This window comes from Sylvia atricapilla, chromosome 4 (genome assembly GCF_009819655.1).
Source record: "Sylvia atricapilla isolate bSylAtr1 chromosome 4, bSylAtr1.pri, whole genome shotgun sequence".
In the NCBI taxonomy this organism is placed as follows: domain Eukaryota; kingdom Metazoa; phylum Chordata; class Aves; order Passeriformes; family Sylviidae; genus Sylvia; species Sylvia atricapilla.
This window is the reverse complement of record NC_089143.1, coordinates 5,281,135-5,295,611: the sequence shown is the minus strand read 5'-3', so window position 1 is coordinate 5,295,611 and position 14,477 is coordinate 5,281,135. Positions and strand designations below refer to the sequence as shown.

At 39.4% G+C, this 14,477-nt stretch overlaps 1 protein-coding gene across 2 annotated transcripts in view; it reads left to right on the top strand.

Annotated features, from left to right (window-relative positions):
- CEP135 (centrosomal protein 135) overlaps positions 1 to 3,318 on the top strand; it is a 28,478-nt gene extending 25,160 nt beyond the window's left edge. For both annotated transcript variants that reach the window (XM_066316967.1, XM_066316966.1), the window contains 3 exons: positions 276 to 380; positions 790 to 936; positions 2,725 to 3,318. In XM_066316967.1, the coding sequence (XP_066173064.1) occupies positions 276 to 380; positions 790 to 936; positions 2,725 to 2,746 (274 nt within the window). In that variant the 3' untranslated portion in view covers positions 2,747 to 3,318. The remainder of the gene's footprint in view (positions 1 to 275; positions 381 to 789; positions 937 to 2,724) is intronic.
- Positions 3,319 to 14,477: the final 11,159 nt, after the last annotated feature.

Sequence of the window (14,477 nt, the reverse complement as noted above, 5' to 3'; positions counted from 1 at the left end):
CGTGTTTATGTTTACCTTTGTCTCAAAAAGACCATGATGTAGTCAAGATGTAGTGAGAGGCTTGCCAGCTTCTTGCTTCATTCTTACCTTAGGTTCTTCCAGCAACATTCTGTTGCATTCATTTGGTTCTTGCTGCTTCTAATTTGTCTTTGATTTAGTCTGTGAAACAACATGTTCAGCATCTGGTTTTGTTTTATCTTGCTCTAACTTCTCTGAGCTCCTAGCTGACAATGTTCAAAGAAAACTTTGTTGCTTCTCATGATTTTTTTTTTTAGAAGCAGCAATAATAGAGAGGTTTCCATGCTTCGAAGTAAAGTTGCCCAGATGCAGACTGACTGTGATGTTTTAAAAAGGAAGCTGACAACTGAGCGATTTGAACGGTAAGATGCCAGTTTTTCAGTGAGTTGACTCTCCCTCCTTATTTCTTCTTTCTCACTTTTAAAACTGTTGGTTTTTTCACTAGTGAGGAACTTGTATGGAAAGCTCTCCTCCTCTTGTTGTGCAAAATCTAATATTTTCATCTTGAAAACTGCTTAATTAAAAACAACAAAAAAAAAATCTTTCACAGTTTCTGAATTTCTTCGTAAGTTTTGTGAGTTTACCACTGCCTCTCAAAAAAAAAAACAAAAAAAAACCCAAAAAAAAAACAAACCAAAAAAATCTTCTCATGAAAATAGAAATTGAATTGAGTGACTTTACAAGTAAGTGAGCCTTTTTGCCAAGGTCTGTTCTCCTCCTTTACCACGGTGCAGAGGTGTTTTTGTCAGTGAGGTTGCTGTTTGTTGGCAGGGAGCGAGCGGTTCAGGAGATGCGTCGCCACGGCCTCTCCACATCCTCTCTCCGGGCTTCACCTCCCCTCAGCTCCACACTGAGATCTCCCTCACAGTCCCCAGAACGCAGCGCTGGCAGAGCTACTGATCAAGCAGCAGCTGAAAAGTAAGGGATTTTATCTCAGCAGATCTTTTCTGTTTAAGAGTGAGGTTTAAACTTTCTCAACAATACCTCTGTGTTTATATGAAATTGTGACACGCTTCAGATGTTTCTCAGTTCTGCTTTTGCTGTCTCTCCTACTATAAAATATTGATTGCAACCAATAAATGCAAAGTGGTCTCCAAAGACCATATAATATATTGGATTCTCATTCCTCTTCTTCTTAATGGTCTTGCAGCATCTGACAGCTTTCAAATATATGTTGGCTGCATATTACTACCAATATATTACTATCAATATATTACTACAAATATATTACTCCCAATATATTACTCCCAATAATTATATCCAAATTAGTCTTTACCAGTTTATTATTGTTAATAGTTATCTCCAAATGAGGAATGGTTCATATTAAGAGGAATGCCATGAAATTCTCCTGAGTACAGCAATGAAGGAGACACTCCACAGAAGAGTCCTATCAAAATGCATCTGAACCCTACACATTAGATAAAACTACCTCCTAAACAAGTGCATAAAGATAATGAATATATTTTTCATTGTTTGTGCTTGAATCTATAATGTCTAAGATTGTGATCACTGTAGCCTATAAAAAAGAAATCAAAATCGGCCTCTTACCTGTTCTTTTTCACTGTCATTTTTGTTCTTCTAGAGATCATTGTTGTTTTAGATGATGCCAGTCACCTGTTACAGGCCTGATTATTGACTCTATATCCCACCTGTCTTACATTGAATAATAAATTGTAGTGAAAAGAGGAAGGACAGGGAGAGATGGAGTGATTGTTGTAGGAAATACGTGTGCTGTGACAGCTCGTGAATCTAACTAACAGATTTTAAAGTTTCTTTTTGTTGGCAAATACATATGGCTTGTTCTAAGCTTACTTTTGTTAACAAAACACAGGTTTCTTGAGAACTGAGCTCAGCCTGGCACGAACCCACATTGTCAGCAATTTTTCTCTTCTGCGAATTTTTGGGCAAAGCAAAAAGTGGAAACTGTAGCAAATGAGATACTGACAGTGGGGATGAAACAGCAGATATGCCTTTTGCTTTACTGGTGAGCCCCATGGCATACCCTGTTACATTGCAAAACAACATTTTGACTGAGATGATGAGAGATAGTGTATTTCTGAGAATGAGTATCATCAGTAGAGAATTGTCTTTACTTTTTTTCTTTGCTTTACAGTGAATCCCTAGAGCAATAAAAAGTCCAGTTTCTATGCTTTGGGGATATCATGTAGTGCACTATTTTAATCTAATACTTGTATCCCTAGTTTTCACAATGTCAGCTCTGTACCATATCTTACCAGAAAATACCCCATTTCCATGAAATGTGTATTTTTTAAAGAAGGTGGTTTTTAACAGCTGAATTCACATGCAGTTGTTACATATATCTTGCCTTTTAAACATATCAAATACAGTAGAATGATCTCAGCAGTACTGTTACCATCTTTCACCCTTGTTTATTCCTCCTTGGGAGCTTATCAGAGTAAAGTGTGCTCTCTAGTTACTGTTCTGTAGTGTTACAGTTGTCTCTCTCTAACCTAATTTAATCTTCTCAAGAAATTTTCTCTTCCTCCTCGTCTCACTTTTACCTTTGTAAATCATTTTAGCAATGGGCCAGTGGTGTAGGGTTTTAAGTAATATGCTAATAGTTGATATTTGGGAAAAACAGAAGAGCATCTGAAGAGGCTAAAGCTAATTACTGCTTTTTATCCTAATGTTAATTAGTAAAATTTAACAGTTACCTTTATTTTGACATCTTTTCTTTCTCCACAGAAATGTGACCTTCAAGGCATGACCAGTACTTGAGTAACTGAAGCATTACATTGTTACAAGGACCTTTTTTTTTTATAAATTATGAATACTGTCTTGTATTTTACCTCTGTTTTCTTCAAATCGGTGATGACCTTTAAACCTCTGAGAAGGGGTGAAATAATCAACTTTGCAAAATTCTGCTTTCCCAACTGGCAGGAGTGACTGACTTTTTGCTGGCTGTTTGACAGTTTTTGTGTCAAGCCTGTCTAAGTTTTGTTAGTATTTTGGAAACATAGTGAATATATGAAGGAAATGAATACTTGATTTGACAATCTCTCATTTTCATTTTAGTATTTTATTTTTTTGCTTATCTCATATGATTGTAGAAATTTATTCATCTTACTGTGAGCTAACACAGAATAACATCCCCAACTGTGTTAAAAATGCTGAGCCAGTGTATGTTTTCTAGTCATGATGATTTCCTGTGTTTGTGCTTCTAATGCGTGTTTTCTGTTTTCAGGTTATTCTTTATGCTATTTAAAAATATGGATTATCTATTTTGTGAATGCATTTTGTTTACTGTACCTTTTCTTAATAAAAAATATATATCAGTTATTCTTTGTTGCTGTTTCTGTCAATCTCCTTTTGTTTAACCTTTGTGTGAAATTGCATTTTAAATATCCCTGTATTTAATAAAAAGTAAAGAGAAAAAATTTTAAAGATGTATTGAAATACTTTAAATATTAAAAAATTCTCAAAGTATTTTATATTCAAACTTTTGAGTCATATATAGAGATGTTTTTTAAATTTTGGTTTTAAAAGCTCAGAGCAACACCTGGAATCACATGGTTAAGTTCAAGCTGTTAGAGAGGTGACACAGAACTTCATGTTGTGACATACATATTAGTTAAATGAAGTGAGAACTAATCTTGAAAATGTCTGCTGTGTTTAGTAGATGAGCATTTCAAACTTGAGTTTTGAGGCAAGATGCAATTAGGAACATACAGTTTTCTAATAACAGCGTGCCAGCAGGGTGACATGATGTATATTCATAAGAATTATACAGAGCTCTAGAAATGGGAGGATGCCTTGCTGCATATCCTTGCACTGGCCAAAAGGTCCAGTTCTGCTTGCCTAACATCCAGTAAAAACCTGGGATTACCAGCCAACATTGCAAGCATCTCTAAGGTGCAAACAACATATTAAATAACATGGGGAAAAATCTTTTATTTGCTCTTAGATTTTTTCTAGTTTACAACAAGATTGTGCCAATTAAAAATCATCAAGAATATTGTGCTAACTGGAAATATTATAGCCTTTATTATATATTAAATTTTACTGATTAAAACCACCTTAGAACACCAGTTCAGAAGTATCCTGAAAATACTTGTATCACTTTGGGTTTCTCAGCCATGTAGGGAACTATGTATTCGTGGTGGGTGCATTGTATACATTTTACTTTCTGGGTCTTTCACTTGCCAGTTACAGGAACCAGGAGGTTGTTGTGTCTGTTACCAATTAATACTGTTTGTAATTAAGTCAGTAGTTTCCACTGATGCTAATTAGTGTTAATTATTCAGGTTGATTTAGTAAGAAGGAGGAAACTCATGTCCTGCTGTTGATGTCTTCAGTGGTGACTTTTCAACATCCTATTTTGTAAATAAACCCTTTTAAATTGGATTTTTTTAAAAGATAGTGTTCCACTTTATTGAAAACGGTGTATTTCTTACACTGTATTTTCTTACTAAAAAATGGATATTTTGGCATTACAATTAAAACCATAACACTTCAATTAATAGAAATTCCTACATTGATATATCAATTACAAAGAATTAGGACCTCATTGAACACAGATGTTATAATAAAATCGGTATCATTTTGGTGACCAAAACCTGTGCAGACTTGTAGTATTAAAACAGTACTAATATTCAGAATGTAGTATAGCTGTCAATTTGCCTTCTTGGTACTATTACTTATATACATTTTTATAAGCAACTAGATTAAAACAAAAGTAATTTTTAAGCAGCATTACTTTTAAATCAAGTATTTCGATTAAAGAAGTAGAAAACAAGCACAAATTTGTGGAAGATTGAAATCATGGACCTCTGCATCTGCCATAAAAAAAAAAAATGAGCCTTGCATGGGCACAATGTTAATGTGGCTCACCTGGACTCTGCTCTGAGAGGCTTCCGTGCTGTTTGTTCTTGCTTTCTGCAGGATCAAAAGCACCCTTGGCTCTTGTGTCTAGTCCTCAGCTGGGGTGAGCTGCAGGGGAAGTGTGGCAGACATGAAATCTTGATAAAATTTCATATACTCAACTTGTCTGTCTTATTGTCTGCAGCTGGGGAGGGGGGAAAATAGCTTTAGAGAAATGATAAAGGAGAAGCAATAATTGTTGGGGTTGTTTTTCTACAAAACAATGGAAGTCTAGCATCAGAAGCAGAGGAATTTAGAGATAATAAAGGGACAGATGTTTTCAGCTTATTAAAACCTGAGTTTCTCAATAAAACATAATGTGGTTTTGAGAAATTCTTAGAATTAGATGGTTTGGGGGTTTTTATGTCTTAAATTATGTCCCTAAAAATTATGTCCCTAAAATTTAGGTAATTAACCTAAAGATAAGTAATTCTAGGGTTCAGTTGGAAAGCCCAATTTGTTCTTTGTCACACTCAATCAGAGAAACACTGACATTTCTGTGTGATGCTGATTTAAAAAAAAAAAAAAAAAAAAAAAAAAAAAAAAAAAAAAAAGTTGAGAGATTCAGCTTTCTAATTTAAAATGTTTTATACAGAAATTGATGTATATATGTATGACAGCCTGACCTAGACAAATGTTGTTATTCCTTAATGAAACTTGCAGGTTTTGGAGGGATTTAAATCATTCCTTGGGAGAGAACTTTATACTTCTTTGTCCTTTGCCAGGGGGGCGTGGTTTTGGTACCCTAGTCTTGCAACTTTATATAAAAAGATATTCCAGTTTAATTTCATCCTCTGACCCTTCATAGAGCACACCAAAGATGGTAGTAAGCTGCTGGAATATGAATTCCTGGACTTAAAGCCTCACCATTCATCCTGCAGTATAAATGGTGTGGGGGAGAGAAGCCGTGATGCTTGGTCAGCAATAGCTGAAGGGTGTCAGTGGCTGTGGTGTTACCGCAGGGCTTCGGCCACAAAGAACCAACCCATCCATCTCCTGCCACAGTGCAGCAGCAGAGCTGGCACAGGGAGCTCCAGCAGATTCCCTGCACAATTGTCCTTGTCACCCTTGGCAAGGTAACCAATTCCCCAGCATATAGTGTCTTCCATAAGGCTCCCAGGACAACATGGACGTGGATTTCTTGAAAAGCGCAGCAAAGAGCCTAAAGATGATTGAGGAGCATCTCTCACATGAGGACAAGCTGGGGGTGTTGAGCCTTGAGAAGAAAAGGCTCCAGAGAGAGAGAGAGAGCAGCTCCATGGGTAACTGTGGGTGGGAGTAAAAGTGAATTGGAGTAAAACCTCTGAGACAGTCTCTCCTCTTTATTGTATCCAGCAGAGGAACAAAACAATGAGCACAAATCGAAATACAGGGAACTCAACTGAAATGTTTTTCTTTTTTTTTCCTCCCGTGAGGGTCATCAAACAGTGCAACAGGCTAACCAGAGAAATTGTGGAGTCTCCTCCAGAGAGGTATTCAAAACCCACTTGGGAACAGTCCTGGACAGCTTGCTGTAGGCTGACCCTGTTTTGAGCAAGGCTGTTGGATAGGCAGTCTCCAATGGGGTAACAATCCTGGGGCTGCAGGAAGCTTTCCAACAATTCCCCCCGGTGTGATCAGGTAACTGCTTATCCAGCCGTGGTAAAATTGACCCTTATTATCTATATTGTGATCTTTGACGTTTTAAAAATTACAAGGATAAAAATAATTGCCCTTGTTTTGTCTCGATATTATTTACATCTGTGTTAGAGCTTGGGTGACTCTTGGAATTTATCACGGTGGTTGCCTCTCCCACCTGTGTGTGCTGCAAGCTCGACATCATCCAAGCAGAGCACCAGGTGCTGTCAGTGGTGTGTCCTTTACCATTCCAAGGTGATGGCACAGGAATTAAACTAAGTAGAATGGTATGATGGCAAATGGAGGAAAGGGGGGAAGTGAGATTATCGGTAGCTTCTGCTCAGTTTAAACACTCCTGAGCAGGGCTGGCTGTATTCTCATGAATACCGACACAGAAATGAGTTTCAGCATGGTTACTCGGCTGTGAGTCAGGCAAGGTCTGCAGGAGCAGATTTACAGTGAACTTCTAGTCCAAAGGAGCACGTTGACATCTGAACTTGTTTTTATTTGAAAAGACGTGTGTGAGCTGCTGGACTATAGCTGCATCTGCAGTCGTTATCTGTGCCCATTTGCTTTGCATAAATACATAAAGATGTCGAATGGGAGGCAAGGCACTCTGGGCTTGCTGCTGGCTTTTACTTGGAATCTTTGTGCCATCTAGTGGACCTGGGTCTTTTCCAGCAATCGCAGCACATCCTGAAAAGGTTTGGCTTTCTCCACAGAAATTCTAGATTTTTAATATTTCTATAATAAGATACACAGAACTCAAAGTAAAAGGCTTGCTAATAAAGCTGTGCATGCCTGAAGCCCATTCATAATTTTGCTGCTGAGATCTGTGATTGCATCGCTTTCCAGAAATTGTTGGTTCTTAAGGGGAAAAAGAAAATTACTTATTTCCTGCTCCTGGAAAGTGAAAACTTTGACCTTTTCTGACAAAGGTTTGACATAATTGAGCAATTTGACCGATGTGAAGGAACTGGCAAAAGCTGGATTCATGCTTTTCTAGTGCTATTTTAGAAGTTTTCTCTCTCTACCACCCAATTCTACCTCTTAAAAACGTGTAAATGCTGCAAAGAGCAGTGAAGCCAAACACAACAAACCTCCTGAATCTTTTGGAGGATTGCCACAGAATCCAGCTCGGGTTATCAAGGGGCTTTGTATATGTATCTTTTCGATATAAATCCAAATATATATATATATACACATATACAGTCCATATACTTAAGCACCACCTAAATAGACCTGCATGAGGCTAAACCTATGAATTATCAGTGCCTGGGAGACTGTGGTGGGACTGAGCAGGGAACAGACTGCATCTCCCAGGGCTTCTGGCAGTCACCTCTAGAAGACTGCAGGTGAAAAAGTGATTTCTAGGAATTGGTGTTTATTTCAGAGTCACAGAGTAGTTTTTGACACGAATTTCACTTTGATGCAGGAATTCACTGAGCAACAGCTCAGTAAGGAGTGGGAGAATATCAGTTAATGCCCACCTAAACTTACGTTCTTCCTTTAAAACCTCTGGTATTGGGCACAGTCAGAAACAAAACACTGTTTTGTTTCTGACAAATCTTTGGTCCAGGCCATCATGGGCCTTACAGAACCATTGCCTTTTAAAGCTATGAGAAGAACACTTCTGACTGGGCCGAAAAATTAAAGAGTAGCCAAAATCTGAAGCTACAAGGCCTTTTTCTCCAGGGACCATCTGAATCTGGAGAACTGGCTGACAAAACACACCTTTGTCAGTGGTGCAGGACCATGAACTGCGCGATCAATTTGGGTTCCAAAAGTAGAAGAGTGTGGATGTGGCTGAGTGCAGCACACGCTTTTACCATGCTCTTCCTGGGAAACTCGGGGAACAAGCGTCCAGCACTGCTAAAATCCTGCAGTAGAGAGCTGATTTGGAGGAGTGGAACCCCAGAAGAGCTGATACAAACACCGGATTTAACGTTATGAGAAAGCAGGGAGGTTGATTCCTGCGCTCCTGTGCTGGGGGACAGCTGGGTTTGTTTTTGTTTCTTGCAGTTCCTGCTATTTTTCAGCGAATTAAGGAGACAAGCATTTGCCTGGCTACAGCACGGGTCAGGCGCTGCGAGAAGAGAACAAACCCAGATTCGGAGCGCGGTACATCTGAGAGCTGCGGACCTTTCCTCCTCGGGCAGCGGAGCGATGCTGGGCGCCGGTGGGTGCGGATGAAGGCAGCTTTACCCTCTGGCGGCCAGCAGCAGGGGCAGCGCTGCGGGCGCGGCCGGGGCGCGGCGCTGCGGGGCCGGGCTGGGCGGCACCGAGCCCGCAGCATCCCCCGGCGCCGCTTCCTTGTGGCAGCAGGGACAGGGAGCGCAGGTAAGGACCCTGCGCCTCAATCCCCTTTTTCTCCCCCCCGAGAAAGGGCCGCTGCGGCTCCGGCGGCGTGAGGGAGCCTCGGGCAGCGCGGCTCCGCAGCATCCCGGCCGCGGGGCTGTGCGGGGCTGTCCGTGCCGCTTTTATTGCTCTGCTACATGTGCCCTTCGGCTCGGCAAGGCCAGCAGCCCAGCGGCAGGAGGCTGAGCCGGGAGGACGGCCAGAAAAACCCCGCCGTAAGTAGCTCCCCGCCGCTGTTGGGCTGCCTTTGTTCGGTGGAAGGTGTGAGGTGAGGAGGCGTGAGGGTGATTTTTCAGAAGGTGTCACCTCGCTGCTGCCGCGGAATTCAATGGCAGGGCCGGTTCTGTCCGATGCCTTCTGCCTCCCCCTTTGTTAGCGTTTTCCCGGGGACTCCTGTATTGTTTCAGCCTGGCTGAAAAAGAAGCAGGAGCTGTCAAAGAGATGACTTTGTTCTCTAGAGCGGCATGGCTTTGTTCAGGCTCCCGTAAGCCATTTGTCACACGAGTAAGGAGCGGGCTGCGCTCCGCGCCCGGCGGGGCCGGTGCCTGTCCCTGGCCCTTTCCCAGCAGCTGGAGCAGGTAAGACAGAGGTAATAAATACCATTTCCCGTGGGAAATCCAGCCCCTCGGTTTCGCCATCTCCTCAGTTAGAAATCGAGTGCCTCAGCGACAGAAATGTGTGTAACGCGCATCTTTTCTATGCCACAGAATGGTTTTTATTGAATGAGGGTTTGGGGGGTTTTTAATGATTTTTGCTGCTGTTGCCGCCGGTCACTTACAAATCTGCTTCGCTGTAGTGCGTAAAGCGTTATTGTGTCTCTGCTCTGTCATTTTAAGTGTAAAAATGTCCAGTTAAAACACAGTTCAAGGGGTAAATAGAGACCTGGAAACCACAACTGTCCATCGTGAAAATTTAATATGCCTGACAATAATGGCACTGAAAATGATCTGCTGTTGGGGGGATGGGACCATGGAGAAAGGGAAGAGTAATTTGCAACCACAGGCCTAATAATAGATATACTGTGGATTATAGATACGTAGATAATATAATTTGTTACACTGCCAAACAGATTTTCTGTACATACCTTGAACGGTATTGAAAAAAGCTCTTTTCTTAGACTCTGGGTTATTTAAGATAGCTGATAGCAGTAACGTATTTTAACAGATTAAAGATGATGAATTAGAGCCAGAACTGACTTTTATTTGGTATTTAGTAATGCATGCTCAATAAACTCCCATCTCTGAAATAAATCTAATTGCACCTTGCATTGATAATTAAGTCTTGTAACTATACCAAAACATTAATCAATGGACGTAGATGTTATCATGAGTTTCTTTAACGAAGCCATTGACACTGCAGTAGTTAGCAGTTCTGTGTATTATTTACTTTGGGTGGTTTGAATCCAGGTCAGGAATTCATCAAATGGACAAATTAAACTCTTCCTTGGCTGCTATCAGTTTATCAGATTAGAGGCTGTGTTTGGGGTTGAGTATGTCATTGCAACAATTAGCTTGAATTGAACACTACGAAGTGTATTGAAATTTGATATGAAAGTGACTTGTATATTTATTTGTGCTCCAGTTGGATAATTGCAAGAATTACCTTGGAAATATGTATTGGTGACAATGGTATGTAGCAAAGAGGTCCCTGCTGGTTGGTACTGGGTCTGTTATTCCCCAATAGGAAAATTTTTCTTAGTGCACCCTGTTCTAAATTAAGGGCCATTTTCAAATACCCACTTGGGCAACCCTGCATTTTAGAGAGAATTGCCTCACACTTACAAGAAAATATTTTTTATTTATATACTGTATAACAGAATTTTTAGAAGTGCACTGGTAGCAAAAGCAGTTGGTCTGAAGCATGAATGGCTTGCTGAGTCCTGTGCTAAGACATTGACTTTTTTCTTTCTTTTCCTCCCCTCCCAGAGTTTGTTCCTTATAGGTCTTATTTCAGTCTGTTGTTTTGTGAGGTTACACAGGTAGTAGCATTTGTGAAATGGAAAAGTATTTGGTAGTGTCTCTTCCGTTTTTTTTTAAACATACAGTTCCTTAAAACCTTAACAAAATTTATTAACTACTAAAAATATCGTTTTGCTATAACATCTCACTTTAAATACAGATACTGAAAAGTAGCTGTTTTGGTTTCACACTTGTGATTACAGCAATAAAAAATAACTTTTGCGGTTTCTTCTGCTTTGGCTCTCAGTCACTCTGGATAGTGTTTTGCCAGGTATCTCAGTCACTGAAAATGGATTTGTCTGTGACTAATGTAGTTTCAAGTTACTTCAATATTCCTATTAGAGATGTGTCAGGTAAGCTCTTTTTAAATAGGAAACACATGGCATAATAAGAGTTGAATGAAACGTGATGATGAATATGAATATATTTGTTTGCTGTTTTAGAATGAAACCTAACACAAACAGAATTTTTATAGGCAATGTAAGCTTGTTTCAACTTTTTGTCCTCACAAGCCAAGAGACAATACTTTATTTTCATATTCTGAATTATTCATGTTTGAAAACTGCTGACTCTGATTGTTGAGAGGGATTTTTTCCCCCCCTCCCATAAAATCAATGCAGTCTTTATTCCATAAAGGCTCAAGTAGGAGAATCGTGACAAAAATGGATAAGCCTACTATTGGCATGTTGGAAAAGTACAGTCAATTTCTTTGGAATCAACAGACTCAGGGCAATGTAGGTGCATAATAGCTGCCATCAGCAAGATGAAAATGTTGAGATGCTCTAAACACCTGCATGTTGTCATTGAGCCAATGTATTTGAACGAGAAATAATAAAGTTGCATAAAGTGTGCTGTAAAATAGAAATAACTAGTGGTAGTTTTATGACAGAAGGCAACCGAAAGTTATGTGGTTAACTTTAATTACATTGCTGCTTCTACTGGAGGGGCCATTTTTTTTTTAAAATCTGTTATTTAAATTAGTTAGTGATGGATAAAAATTGTGTCTGTTTCCGTGGAGACTCCATGAGTTCTGCCTTTAGGGAACAAGCAGTTGTTTTGTAGATCTTACACTTAGTGTTTCCCATCATTTTCTGATGGAACTTCTACTCCTTTTGATTCTCTGCAACACAACACTTCTCTCTTTAAGAGCTGAAATATATTTTGTTAGGAGCATACAGCATTTACCCTTGCTTCACATTCAGCATTTTCACTTATATTAGTGAAGCCTTACAAAGAAATAAAATTGACTTGTAACAAATATTTTTTTAATTAATGCTGTTCAACACCAGTGCATCACATGAGCCAAATCACAGTGATTTGGTAATTAAGTTTGGTGGGAGAAAAAATGTAGAGATCTTGCTGCATATTATGCTGGGTAAACAGCTTACAGTGCTATTTTGCCACACATTGAGTGAATCTGATTCAGATGCCACTACCAATGTGTAAAGTAGGTTTTTAAAATATAGTTCAGTTTCTTGTTTGTATATGTATGCTGTGTACCAAATTATGGGAGTAAAAGTTTCATGCCTCCAACAAGGCCATTTAAGAAAAGACTGTCATATGCAGATGATTTTAATTCATTTAATTCACATCCCAACATTGCTGTGAAATGGCTTATCATTTTAAGGCTTACACGTGTGAAAGCTTTATTTTCTTCTCCATTATTGCCTTAAGCAAAACAGTCCAAAAACGATCAAAATAAGTAAAAACTTTCCTCACACTCGAGTGTTTGGGAGTGCAAACTGCTGTGCATTTTGCTGGCATGCTGGACCATCTCTTTCATTACTCAGCATGTTTTGAGAGCCAGCTGTCAGACTTGGGCAGCTCCATAAAGCAGCTCAGTCTAGTGATTTGTGGTAAGGCTGTAGGAGGATGCCTCACGTTGAAGATTATGTTTACTGTTAACTTGAAATGTGGAGGGAGCGTGATGAAAAGAATTGAAGTGAGATGAACCATACCAAATTCTGACTTTCATGTTGCTCTTCAAAGAAAGTTGATTTTCTTCAAAGTGCTGTCTTTCTCTGTGGCTTTTAAGAAAGCTGCATTTGAAACTTCAGTGCAGAAAAGAAAAAAGGTACAATTACAGTGATCTGTGCAACAGTTTGGGCCAGATGAGAAAAATAATGATAGAAAACCCTGTGAATCTATTGTCTTTGGGTATCTATTGGCACATGTGTGAAATAGTTGAATTGAGTGGTTTTGTCTGCCAACAAAACCAAATATTCTATGTTATAGAGCCTTTTCTCTGTTGCTTGTAATTTTTGCAAATTTTAGCCATGTGGTCTGTAGCTCATCTCATGTATTTGTGACTCATAATAATTTTTATTTTAATTAATAATTACCTGAGAATTACACTAGTTGTTTTGCCTTGCTGAAATATCCTAAGGTAGTTCAGAAATATGGTACTGTTCTGCTTTTTAGCTAGGCTCCAGGTCCTGCTAAGGCAGTGTCCTTTTATCTGGTCTTCATTTTTACAGTGCTCATGAAAAGTCTTGCCCAAATTTTCTGTCCTAAGTCTACAAAATGCTAGTCTACAAGTTGAAATACTAAGTGTACAAACTATTGTAGTTTTCATACACTTTCAACACTGTAGTTTTCACATACCTGTGAAAATTTTAGCAAATAAAATGAGAGATAACATATTTATTCAACACCCAGTGCTACAGCCTATTTTTAACAGTGACCCCAGTGGTACTTGCTGTATCTGCAGTAGCAACTGAAGGACTGTGACTATGCTGGAGACAGAATTAAAATTAAGGTTTTCAACAGGACAAAGATCTTTTAGTTATGAACTGTACAAGGAAGGGATTGGGCAGTAATTCTTTGGAAGAGCTGTGGTTTATGGTAGATTACCACAAGTTGCTGCTGCAATAGAAACAAACATTGTATGGTGACACGTAGGACAGAACAACAGCAGGGAAGACATGAGAAGTCCTCCTCAACTATAACACCACATCCAGGTAGGCTACACACTTCAACAAAAATGTGCATGAATTGGAGAGTATCCAGAGGAGAGGCATGAAAATAATGACAAGATTTAGAATATATGGCTTATGAATGAATGCTGAAATATCTGCAGTTGTTTCAGCTCCAAGAATGAATTGTGTCATGGTTAACAAGACATGATAACTTTAGAAAGTCACAAAGCTGTGGTGAAGCAGAGTTGGTCATGCCTGTGTCAAAGCAGGTGATATGTAGTGGGCTCAGCAATACTGAGGTTGAAGCAATGGAATGGATTACTGAATTTAGATTTTCCTGATTTTAACATCACTAAATGTTGTGTGAGTATTAGTCAAGAATGTCATAAATATAGTTGAATTCTTTCAGGAGCAGTGTGGTGGAACAGATTACTCTTCAGGGTCTCTTCTAGTCTCCTGAATCTTCTACATCTGTGCAGCCTGGTGTTGATCAGATTGTACCTTGTTCCCTCATCAGAGCTGCATGTGACAGAATTGCCTGTTTGTGATGTCTCCAAAGTGAAAAGGGTGTGTGAGCAGAGCAGTTCAGAGCTTTTGCTGTGATCTCTTTGATTTGGATCAACTCTGATATCCACGCCTCTCTCCTTTCATAGTGATTCCTCTGCTGGTGTTTGGGCAGAAAGTGTGAGGGAGGAAAGTACCATGGGATCCTGGGAGGAGCCTGAGA